Consider the following 10937-nt stretch of genomic DNA (forward strand, 5'->3'; position numbering starts at 1 on the left):
AAGACGTGCATGTTGAACGCTTTTTGTATTTTATCGTAGTATGGTATACATGTTGAACGTAAAGCAAACTACGTACGAAAGGAAATAACTTCTGGATTTAATAAAACGGACGAAAAGAAATAGGAAAAATGTGGAGTAGAGGAGCGAGAATTAATGGAGAGCAGGTATTTTGGGAATGGAAACGATCGACGACAACGAAAACGTTAAGTCTTCTTTGCCGACCTGGAGCTCCTGGAGGGTTTTTGGGTAGCCGCCGCCGACTTGGGAGTTTTCGTGGACGTTGCTTTGGCGCTGGCTTTCGCCTTCGACGCTTTTGGTGCAGGGAAACCGGCAGCTTGGTCCTTGTCAGCGATCACAATTACCCATTGGATGTACGTGTTCATGAGCCACTTGTTGCTGTTGGTACCCAGGGAGTGGCGAACTGTGTAGCCGGCGATAACGAGAGACAGAATTGGGATCTCCTTGCCTTCTGGCCATTGAGGGAGGGTGCCACTGAGGTCGTCGATGTGATTGTCGATGTCAAAGTCCTCAATTCCAGTGGCGTCGTAGACCGGGACTGTGGCCTCGAATCAGCACAGGGTAATGCAAAAGCAGGAAATAACACGATACCTTTCTCTGTGTACCTGCGAGGGGAAATGCTGCCATATCCAGCGCTGGCGGTGTTGACCATGTTGGCCGTGAGATCGAAGAATGTGTTTGGTTCTATAAAGTATTCAGTCACTGGAGAGAATCAGGAACAGGGAGGATCGTACCCTTCTTTTTGGTGGCCGGAGTGCCAATCTTCGCAGACAACGTCGTCAAATTCAAACCACCCTTGTGCTCAGTAGACTTCATGGACCAGTTGTTCATCGCCATAACAGTGTGGGCCATGATTCGTTGACGCTCGAAGGTGAAAGGGTTAACGAGAAGGTTGAAGCTGACGAACTCCTGCCTTTCTCCGGGCGTGTTCCCATTCCACAGGCGAGGAGAATATAAGTTTGACTCCTGGACGAGCCCAAAGACAACACAGATTGCAGTTCCTCGACCACGAACTATCAGCTCAGTATTCTCCCGCTCGTATGGTCTACTGCCAACAGAACCGACAGCAACCCTAGCCAGGTTCACAGCGTTTTTGTTTCCGGACCAAACGAGATGACGCCATATGACGCTGGGGAAAACAATCAGGGTATGAGTACCGTAGAGGCGAACAAGTACTTACGCGTCTTTGACCTGGGGCAAGGACCTTTGAATGGCCGAGGGAAGAATGTTGGTGGCCTCATTATCGGTACGGGACTCGATGGATCCAGGCCTGAGGCGCAGTCAGTACACGAAGTGTGAAGCTTCGAGCAAACGCACCTCAATAGGGATAGATCGTCAGGATACACACCTTCAGGTGCATTGGGATCCTGCAAGCTGTCGATATCGAGAACGGGATCTCTTGAGCTCAGAACTCTGCATAATCCGAGTGAGATTATATGCCTTTGAAGGAAACAAACTTATGCACCTTGGGAAGAAGGCTCCGGGCTCGTAAATCTCGGTATCACTCCCCTCTTCTTCATCAGAACCATCGGCCGACGCCTCACCACCCTCTTCGTCTCCTTGGTGCTCGATTTCCTCCTCGCCGTCTTCCTCGTCGCTACATTGAAGGTTCTTCAACCTTGTCAAGCCCGCATAACGTTGATGGATACGTACCTGGCCTCCTGAGTCTCTACGTCCGACGTCGCACCTTCATCGTCCACATTCTCTCCAACAAAGTCTTCCACATCATCCTCGAGATCTTCACCGTCCGTGGCTACAGCCTCAGGCTCGGAGTCTTCTTGGGCACAGTCCTCATTTCCGTCGTCTTCGGGCTGGTAATCGTCACCGTCGCTGCACTCGTCCCCTTCGTCTTCGTCAGGTACGACAAAATCGTCCTCGATAACCCTGTACAAGCCGGAAAGGAATCAGTACTCGATACCACATGGACAAGCACAGAGAATGCTTACTCTTGGCGCGCCGCTTTCGCCGGAACCTTCTTTGGGGAACAGGACGTTCGAAGGGTGTTCGCCTTGACAGGACTTTTCTTGATCCTGAAAATCGGTAAGCATTCTGCCGTCGACACTTCAAAACAACACTCACTCGACGAATGGGGAACCTAGCGTAGGCTTAAGGGCAGGAACGGATCCCCTACGAGCCTTTTTAGTACTACCAGAGAAGAATGTCAAAGGTCATCAGACGGTGTGAGATACAACATCTGAAAAGGACGTACGGTGATTCGAGGGACAGACTTTTCAAAGCACTTGACGGAGTCTCGGGAGCAGGGGCAGACCGCTTACGTAGAGAGCGACCGTGGCTAGGAGGAGTGGAAGGGAGAGCAGGGTCATCAGGCCTGGATGTGTGGTTCGATTAGATTCAATCAGGGCAAGTCAATGCTTCACCCACCGCTCTTCACCGTCGGTATCTTCGACCACCTCTTTAGACCTACAATACAGAGAGTAAGTGACTTTAATGACACAATGGAAAGGATGTACGATACTTACTTAACATTTTTCTTGGTGGCAGCCGTGGTCTTCTTAACGCTGGCAGACCTTGAGGAAGACCTGTTAGGAAAGACAAGTTACCGTCAGTCATGGGTCAACAGTTACGTTGAACAACTCACCGCAAAGTCTTTGGCGCCTTCGCTTGGGAAGGGTTGACTGCCTTTTTGTTGCTTGATTTTGTGGGTGGGCCCATGACTGAAATTGGGGAATCAGGCGGGGAGATGCAAGCCTTTTATATTTTTTTTTTTGGTTGTCGTGCGGACCAAAATGGATGTTTAGCCAGATCGATCTCGGTGGTACCCAAATTAGAAAACTGAAAGTCCCGTCTCCTGATATCGAACTGGCTCGCGAAGGCGCAGCGAAACAAACGAATCGAGGGCCATCGACACCACAAATAGATCGAAGGGCACTCACTGCTCAATACCCAAGGCCATCCCTTCGTATCAATGGACGAGTTTTACGACACTGCTAAAGCTGGTGAGGTTTCCACCCGATGCCACCACACGTATTGCTAACTACCAAAAGCCTCTCGACTGGACGTCATTATCCAGGAGCGTCGGAAAATCGTTGCTGGTCAAAGGGGTGTCTTTCAATTGTCAGACTTAAAGGTAACGGCACTCTCCTCCTGGTTATTGGCTCTTTTTTCTGATGGGAAACGGCTAGGCGAACACTCTGGACGTGCTCCAAGTAGGAGCTCGCGGATTTTGCGTTTTATCCAATGCCAGTGAAGAGGGGGGGATGGAACCGACGTACGTTCGCGTGGTGGGGATTGTAACGTCCAAACTGCTTCCCCCACTTTCGAGACCAAGGTGACATTTTGTGCCTCATCCATGACGTCGAACATTGCCAGTCTAACAGTCATTCGTGCAGTAACTTTACCCAAATGAAGAAGTCGCGTCCTCATATGCGGCAAGCTGTCACCTTAGGCGGTTTAGGATCCACAGAGTTCGAGAAACAAATCACAGCTCTCGAAACCGTGTACCTTCAGTTTTATCAGCATCTACCAGAAGGATCGTTGGTCCCAATGGAGGCCACCACTGTCAGCGGCCACTCAGCCCTAGATGTCTCATGCCGTTATTTCACCCATCGGAACGCAGCCAATGGGCAAGGGCAGGAGATCATTTCCCCTTTGGTCGACCCGGATGGCGTGCTCACGTCGCTTTGCGATTCAGAGTTCCTCTACACAGCTGATAACATGGTGGACTATCGGGCGAGAGTCATGCAGGAGAATGGAACAGTGAAGTGAGTGAAAGCTTTCCAAACAGGGAAACGCCACGATTGACGTTCACTGCAGGTTTGAAGACTGTAGCCCAGCTGTATTTAAAGTTGGAGACATTGTCGAGGCTACTGTTGTCTTCGCTTGCATCCCTACAAAGGACAAGCGATTCAAATTGACATTCTTATTGAAGGCACTCATGCAAATCAATACAGAAGAACGCAACGTAAGTGCATTCAAGTTCGCTATGTAGCTCTCTCCATTGACTCCATGGACACGGACCTAGGCGGCTGCCGTGTTGCGAATGCGAAGCCGATATCCGAACTTCGTTCGAACAGCTATCCCCAAAAGGAAACCCACTTACGCCGATGACGAGGAGATCCAGGAAACCCAAGACAGGTTCTGTCGCATGCGCATTGATACCGAGGTGGAAGACGAAGGGAGCGGTTAGAAGCGACTAATCTCCGTGACAGATTCTGTCACATAGTCAGTGATCGACGAGAGGGTGGACGCTAAGAGGAATGGTATCTACTTTGCCGTGTAGACGTTGGGTTGAAGCCATTCACTAATGGAAATTGCGCCGTTTTGTCGACACGTTTGCCTGCCGCACTTTCGACGCGTGGAAGAATTTTCTTTGGGTGCGAACTCTGCATCGGAAGTTTTAAAGTATCCCCAACGGGGCATGAGTGGTTCAGGCAACATATCCACAGGACTTTCGATGCCCACGATATCGCCAACCGACTCGGGAGTCCAAACGACTTACGGCAGACAATGCTACTCTTCCGAGTCTTTCGCGGGTACACGTAAAGGAAGATTAAGAGCCAAAACAATTTAGGGAAATAGAAAGCAATGAAGGGACGACTAGGATAGGGTGGTGGCGATGGCACACGTATGAACAACGTCCACGTAGGCGATCGGTAAACCCGGGTGCAGATAGAAAGGGGAAACAGGACAGGCTTATCTTGATTGTGCAGGACGTTTCACGGGTCGGTCTGGGTCGGTTTAACTTGAAGTCCCGAGATTACGGCACTAATTAATCATGTAATTCACAATAGATAAACGTCGCCTCTCTAACAAGAAGCTAAAGAGGAACAGAGACCAAATGCAAGGCATTTCCTGCGAAGAAGCGATTAAACAGGCTCTCATAGAATGCCGAGTAAGTGCTATGTTGGTTTAAATTGACCAATCTTTATCTCAACTTACTTGTGGCTCTTAGAAGCGGCCGTCAGTGGATGCAATTCTCTTCCCTTGCGATTTGCCGTTCCCGATACTTGTCCCTGTGCCGATCAAAGACCATGTCTTCCATGCGACAGGCCTGGCCGACTTGGAGATTCAGTTGTTCATCGGAGTAGACAAACCAGGCAAGGCCAACGTTCTGAAGTTGGATTTGGACGATTCTTGCATGGGAATCGCGTGTCACTTTACCAATCCGTTTGTAAGTCGATTTCTTCAGCATGGGTCAAGGGCTTTTTTTTTCTGATGGACTGTCAAGCGGCCGGTGAACGCTCTTCTTCAGAAGCTTGTGAAAGGTACACATGTTCGCGGCCACATGCTGGTCGTTGTCGTTGAGAAGGAGACTGGACATGTGGCCCATGCTGAGACAGAACTCAAGAGCAGAATCAACTGCGCGCTGGCAAGGTGAGAAGGCTGGGCGCTCCTCACAAGAATTCATTCTGATTAAGACATGGTTGCAGGGAACTCGGAATTCAAAAGGCAATTATAGGGGCAAAGGACGCAGACAAGGGAATGCCAGATATCGTTTGTTTGGAATCAGAATACATGTAGTACAAGACGTCTAAATATCACAGTCGTGGGGAGGTAGCAGTTCCCTGAGCTGCGCTACAATTTCGGAGGCTGGCCCAGACACGTTGACCACGGCAGCGATTTCTTCGAGCAAGCGCTTCTGACGGGCAGCTGCAATACGCTCGCGATGGACAGCTAAAGGTTACATGAATATCTCGGTTTCCGCGGCGGCTGGGTGCTAGTGGACATACCAAAGAGAAACGGAAAGAGTTCCCACTGGGAGTCCGCGATCTTCGTGTCCATAGCATGGGCGACAGATACGATACGTTCAGCGATCACCTTAAGTTCACCTGCAAATGTGGTATGAGGAAATGACCCAGGCGGTGAGCGTATAACATACCATGTAACTCCAGAGCAAGGGAGCCAAAGGCGTCCCAGTTGCCGTCTGTTTGGGAGAAGTCAGAAAGTTAATGCAGGCAGTTGCAAAGACTAACCGCTCTTCGCCTTGGCCATGGCGGACATTGGATTTCCCAAGTTGAATTTTTTGCCGTAGATGAGTTCCTCGTTGTCCCTGGTGGTAGCCAGGAGCTTGCGACTGTCGAGGGCAAGATCGTAGAGTTCTGAAAGAGGTTGTTGATAACTACGACGAGGCGAAAAGGAAAAATGTGCTCACTCTTCCAAGCGGCGGGCCCGTACTCCGGACGATTGACAGGACTGCGCAGAATGGCCTGGCCTTGGTAGAAACCGTCGTTCACAGCATTTGGAAGTGCGGGATGAAGGAGAGAAGGGAGACGGCGTTCTATGAAATCACGGAGAAAGGAACAGACCGTTTGACGAGTGGCACACCCAATGCAGCCAAACAGGTCAACCTCCGGGCGACATAAGCCTTGACCACAGTCCGGGTCGCATCTATCGGGCGGGTTTGGGTTGTCGCGAGCGTAGTCGTTCCATTCCTTGTTGTTGAAGAGTTGCCGTACGAAAATATTAGCGTCGGGATTGCGCACAAAGTTGGAGAAGCCTTTCATGTCGAATATGGTGGTGTAGGAGTGCGGACAGCGGTAGGTATGAACGATAAGAGAGAAAGTTTTGAATGCGCCCGACAGGACGCATAAGATCCTGGATGCAGACCCGGCTAAAGCCGGTTCTTTGCCAAGCGAAAGGTGGATGCTGCTATTCCACGAGCAATCCGTTTGTTGTTGTTCGTGATAGTCTCCACACGCTTTAGTAAAAATGAGTGAGTCTTCCTGTTCTACTGAGTGGATAAAACATTAATAAAGTTTCAGGTGTCCATACGCACCGCTCATCGTGGTTCGCAGGCGCTTTCGAATTCAGCATGGAGAGGGAAAGGGTACGTGTTACCAGACTCACCGAGAAAAAGAACTGTTAACTCACGTTGAGCGACGGACACAGGTCATTGGAGCCGGGACCATAACCGCGTTTTGTCTTCCGCCAGACACTGCTGAAGTCATCGCAGCACCGGTAACAATCGTGGACGCAGATAAATCAGACACGTTAAGCTCTCTCGACGTTCTCCCCTGGTTGGATGGGGAAAGGGAGAAAATAGTTCTGACCATAGCGTTTCCGGGATACAAAGGGGCACGCCGCAAAGCGTACCTCATCGCTAGCGAAGAAACAGGTGCAGAGTCCACTGTGAACCCGACCCTTCAAGCCATCGCGACGGCCGGATTTTCTAGCTGCGTTTCCATTCGAGGACCTTGCTTAGTCTTGATCGCCAACTCTGTTGGGGACCTGGTGGTAACGAAGCGTTCTGATTTCCCCTTGTTTGTCGAAGGGTTCCGAAGGCGAGTGATCTGCACTTACAGAGTCGCATTCGCTAAGACACTCCCAAAACAGAAAACTCCTGGAGTGTGTCGCGGAGGAGAGAGCTCTGGCTATCAGGCATGCTCTCACTGGCGTACGCTTGTATGTGAAGGGAGACAAGTGTGTTTCCTTGGGTTTCAGATTAACCTCGTCCGCTTTAACGGGTGCCGTTATGCAAGTAATCACCTCTATCAAGGTTAGTATGTCATTATCTCGACCCTCTGAGGAAGCCTCGTTCAATTTTCGCCTTTATTCGCCTATAGCGTTCTGGGTCGGAATGGGTGGCTGGTTTGTACATTCCCTCGAAGGGATATGTGGGTTCCATAGTCCCTATCCCGTTGAAAACCGGTAGGGAGAAATCGGAAGGACTCCATGCCCTCGACTTGCGTCCGTACATTGAGCAACCTGGAGTGCAAGACAACTGGTCGGTGTATCTATTTAAGAGCAAGGCATCCAAGCGAGGCGTTCCTTTCATTGGTGGGGGTGCAGTAGGGTCGTACAACGTAGGGGTAAGTTCTGCAGTGTATTAAAAAAAAAAAATCGCTGACGCTTTCCGTAGCGAGAAAGTAACGAACTCTTTAGCAAGTATCTCGGCGGGGAAACGTCGTATACAGTTGGTATAAACGGGCCTATTATTGTAGTTATGCACGAGGAAAATGGGAGCCTACGAAACGTCGGCCTCAAGGACGTACAAGACGCTTGCGAGTTCGCCTTAAGGTGAGTCTGCAATAGCTTCAGTTAACAACAAAAACTAAACACCGACGACCAGGGCGATGTTTGATAGCACCTCAGACCTTCTATTAAAGGACGTGGACGCAAACGTTAAATTACATTTATAGAATATTGGTTATATTGTTGCGTATTGTACAGGAACGTTATAAAGACGACGATTGAAGTATAGAAGGCATGCCAGTGGCCGTGCAACTAACCCCTGAGCAACGTCTGACTAGGGGGGAAACACGGCTCTCTCTTTCGTCCATCATCACATCACGTCGGATGCTTACTCCCAACGCAAATATCCAGGAAGAGTGTTTCCGGGTGGAGGCTCTTCAGGACCAGGATCGATGGAACTCATGGACCTCCCAGTGGTATACACAATCAAATCAGGAATCCTGCGGAACGTGCAATAATCCAGACGACTGCGTTCCAATAGAGGACGCATTTGGATGCGCAGGGTGTAATGTGAACGGGTACGAGTGCGGTTTCATGGAGGAGTATCTCAAGCAAGTCCGGGAAGATTGGAAGACAGGCAGTCGATGCTGTGTCGGGCCTGTGAAGGAGATTTGGAACGGTGCGGAACGTCGAGTCTTTCAGTATAAGAGATACTGACAGGGATATGGGCAGATCTGCAAGCGCTGGAAGAGTTGAGCGATGAAGCAATTTCAGGCTTAGAGACAGCGGATGGTAAGGTGTTGTGTACTCCTGCGACGGCCAGGACTGACACTCTAAGACAGTTGACAGAAAGGAGTTGACGTCCATATACGGCAAGCTCTCCAAATTGACTAAGAGTCTGAAAACTAACTGGATCCTCGAGCGTGAAGGTGAATCCTCAGAATGTATCATTTATTATGCGAAGTGACTGACTACAAGGCCAAATTAGCTCAAGTAGAACGTACCAAGGAATTAGCAATGAAGCACCATAGCTTGAACGAAATCTCAGGAATACTATGGGAGGCCAGGGTTGGGAGGGAGAAAGAGGAGTGGTCGAAGATTGATGACGCATACCTATACATGGAAAGAATCGAGAGCATAATGACGCAGTTAGAAGACGACAAAATGTAGTCAGTAATTAATTGGCAAGGATAGTGTAGACAAACAGAAAGGATCCGTAGGACAAGAGCGGCGTGAACGACTCCTGCCAACAAAAAGCTTGCTTAAGCGGCGTAGACAAGGAACGGGAAGCAGGGTGTTTGGGCAGAAATCAAGTCGGATGAACGAGCCGAGATGTTGAATCAATCCAGTGGACTGACGAGCATGTTTTTGGATTTCTGGTCAAAAAGACCAGACCCATGTGGATGCTTTGGAACCAAACCGAGTCGGTAGGAGGTAAACCGAGTCGGTCCAAACTGTCGGTCACTTGTCGGAGAATACGATGCGAATACCGCGAGGAACACGTATGGTCAGGGTCATTTGTTGCTGGAACGGCCAGAGAGGTGTCTTCTCATCCACCGGTGCTCGTTCCGAACCAATATGGAAGACTTTGCGTACTCTCTGGGCACAGTTGACAACGGCGAAGTCGACGGCGAGCGACGTCGACACCTCTCTGCCTGGACGCAAGCAGCGGTTCAACGTTCGAGAATATCCTTCCTGGTGCGTACTACAGACAGTATTATCAGTTCTATTACGAGTGACAGGCGATGTAGAGAGGCGATAGCCAGGATGTTGCTGCCATCTTGCTCCCCCCCGACTGCTCAACACCGGCTGTTGTTCGAGTCGCGTTGAAAGACGGCATGGATAGATGGAATAGTGTGGAGGGCCTGGAGACGGATCCGTGGGTGGGAAAAGTCGACGACACTATCAAGATGACCATCCAGCCTGTGTACAGTTTGGCAGACGGACGCTGCTGGATCATACTGTCGGCCGGTGAAGTTGAGGCGGGAACAGCCCGCAACCCGACTCTTACGAGGATGACCTCTGCATGGAGCCGCACCTTTGTGCGTACCAAGGGAGCGTGCCTTGTCGTCACCACGAATGCCATCGGCCACTTACAGGACACAGTCGCTGGAGATTTTCAGCTTTTCGCTGTAGGATATGTGAAGTGAGTGTCTTTAATTCTATACTCGATGTTCGCATGAGATGCAGAAATTGTTTTTCCTCCCAGGCACCTGTTCGACCAAGTTACAAATGCGATGTGTGGCGACGCCGTTTCAAGAGTTCAGACTGTGGTGAGCCTACCGGAGGCTCTGGGGCTGGTTTACGGATTGAGAAGCACTCATCCAGGGATTGGTATTCGTACCCGGAGGGCGTTGAACAAAGCATGGGCGATGGTCGAGGTGAGTATTAATTTAAACAGTATTGCTTCATAAAAGACTGATAAATGTCTCAAGAGAGGATACGATTGGGTGACCGGGCTTCTACTAGTCCACGACAGAAGCTCAGTGGTCATGGTTCCAGTCCCGCTTCGCAGATGCAGTGATCGTATGGCCGGAGTATACGCCACCATTCCCGCTGTGTATCTCCCAGTTGTGGACGAGAGGGCAACCTGGCGAGCAGATTATCTGTCCATCGGTGATGGAAAACATGCTGTAGGGTTATTCACCAATGGAGGTGGACTAAAGGTGAGCATGTGATCGTTTCTGATTTACAGCAGACATACTCATTTCTGGAATAGCAGAACAGCGTGATGAGAGGGATTGTGGGCACGGCAGGAAGATACATTGGGCAGGAAGGAGGGATTCTGGTCGTCATGAAAGATGCCCAGGGGCACTTGGTTGATGTCGGAGATGAAGACGTTGGACCGGTGTTGGCCAAACTGACAAGGTTAGGGCCGTGGTTGAAATTAGAAAAGTGTGAGGAGACTAACGACATCTATTTGTTCCAGGTCGTTTATGAAGAGAATGCGAGATGTAGAGCTGGAGTTTACCGTCGAACAACTCCGATTACATGTGTACGAGTACGAGTGGGGATGGGAGAAGGAATGCTGCGACTTAATTCCTTAA

The 10937-nt window shown here is 50.1% G+C and overlaps 7 protein-coding genes across 7 annotated transcripts; 5 read left to right on the forward strand and 2 right to left on the reverse strand.

Annotated features, from left to right (window-relative positions):
• Nucleotides 1–203: 203 nt before the first annotated feature.
• CC1G_11346 (hypothetical protein) lies at nt 204–2691 on the reverse strand (the record flags this gene model as incomplete). Its single annotated transcript, XM_001839583.2, has 13 exons — nt 204–556; nt 610–702; nt 753–1147; nt 1199–1288; nt 1336–1431; nt 1484–1615; nt 1672–1902; nt 1965–2048; nt 2098–2163; nt 2228–2347; nt 2401–2439; nt 2499–2558; nt 2618–2691. The coding sequence occupies 13 exons, from the start codon at nt 2689–2691 to the stop codon at nt 204–206; spliced, it is 1833 nt and encodes a 610-aa protein (XP_001839635.2).
• Nucleotides 2692–2944: 253 nt separating this feature from the next.
• CC1G_11347 (hypothetical protein) lies at nt 2945–4165 on the forward strand (the record flags this gene model as incomplete). Its single annotated transcript, XM_001839584.2, has 6 exons — nt 2945–2975; nt 3024–3106; nt 3162–3247; nt 3369–3740; nt 3793–3940; nt 4001–4165. 6 exons carry the CDS (start codon nt 2945–2947, stop codon nt 4163–4165), a joined length of 885 nt encoding a protein of 294 aa, XP_001839636.2.
• A 651-nt stretch (nt 4166–4816) lies between these two features.
• CC1G_11348 (hypothetical protein) lies at nt 4817–5356 on the forward strand (the record flags this gene model as incomplete). The annotated part of the gene is made up of 3 exons (XM_001839585.2): nt 4817–4870; nt 4931–5149; nt 5207–5356. 3 exons carry the CDS (start codon nt 4817–4819, stop codon nt 5354–5356), a joined length of 423 nt encoding a protein of 140 aa, XP_001839637.2.
• A 153-nt stretch (nt 5357–5509) lies between these two features.
• On the reverse strand, nt 5510–6482 carry CC1G_11349 (hypothetical protein; the record flags this gene model as incomplete). Its single annotated transcript, XM_001839586.1, has 5 exons — nt 5510–5652; nt 5709–5807; nt 5858–5902; nt 5952–6077; nt 6131–6482. 5 exons carry the CDS (start codon nt 6480–6482, stop codon nt 5510–5512), a joined length of 765 nt encoding a protein of 254 aa, XP_001839638.1.
• Nucleotides 6483–6790: 308 nt separating this feature from the next.
• Nucleotides 6791–8117, forward strand: CC1G_15649 (hypothetical protein; the record flags this gene model as incomplete). Its single annotated transcript, XM_002910174.1, has 6 exons — nt 6791–6805; nt 6868–7238; nt 7312–7474; nt 7542–7787; nt 7838–7995; nt 8048–8117. The coding sequence occupies 6 exons, from the start codon at nt 6791–6793 to the stop codon at nt 8115–8117; spliced, it is 1023 nt and encodes a 340-aa protein (XP_002910220.1).
• Nucleotides 8118–8484: 367 nt separating this feature from the next.
• CC1G_15650 (hypothetical protein) lies at nt 8485–9060 on the forward strand (the record flags this gene model as incomplete). The annotated part of the gene is made up of 4 exons (XM_002910175.1): nt 8485–8569; nt 8623–8682; nt 8733–8819; nt 8879–9060. 4 exons carry the CDS (start codon nt 8485–8487, stop codon nt 9058–9060), a joined length of 414 nt encoding a protein of 137 aa, XP_002910221.1.
• Nucleotides 9061–9468: 408 nt separating this feature from the next.
• On the forward strand, nt 9469–10937 carry CC1G_11351 (hypothetical protein; the record flags this gene model as incomplete). The annotated part of the gene is made up of 6 exons (XM_001839588.2): nt 9469–9588; nt 9642–10036; nt 10100–10271; nt 10326–10556; nt 10610–10758; nt 10820–10937. The coding sequence occupies 6 exons, from the start codon at nt 9469–9471 to the stop codon at nt 10935–10937; spliced, it is 1185 nt and encodes a 394-aa protein (XP_001839640.2).

This window comes from Coprinopsis cinerea (assembly GCF_000182895.1).
Source record: "Coprinopsis cinerea okayama7#130 chromosome 11 map unlocalized cont3.11, whole genome shotgun sequence".
In the NCBI taxonomy this organism is placed as follows: Eukaryota; Fungi; Basidiomycota; class Agaricomycetes; order Agaricales; family Psathyrellaceae; genus Coprinopsis; species Coprinopsis cinerea.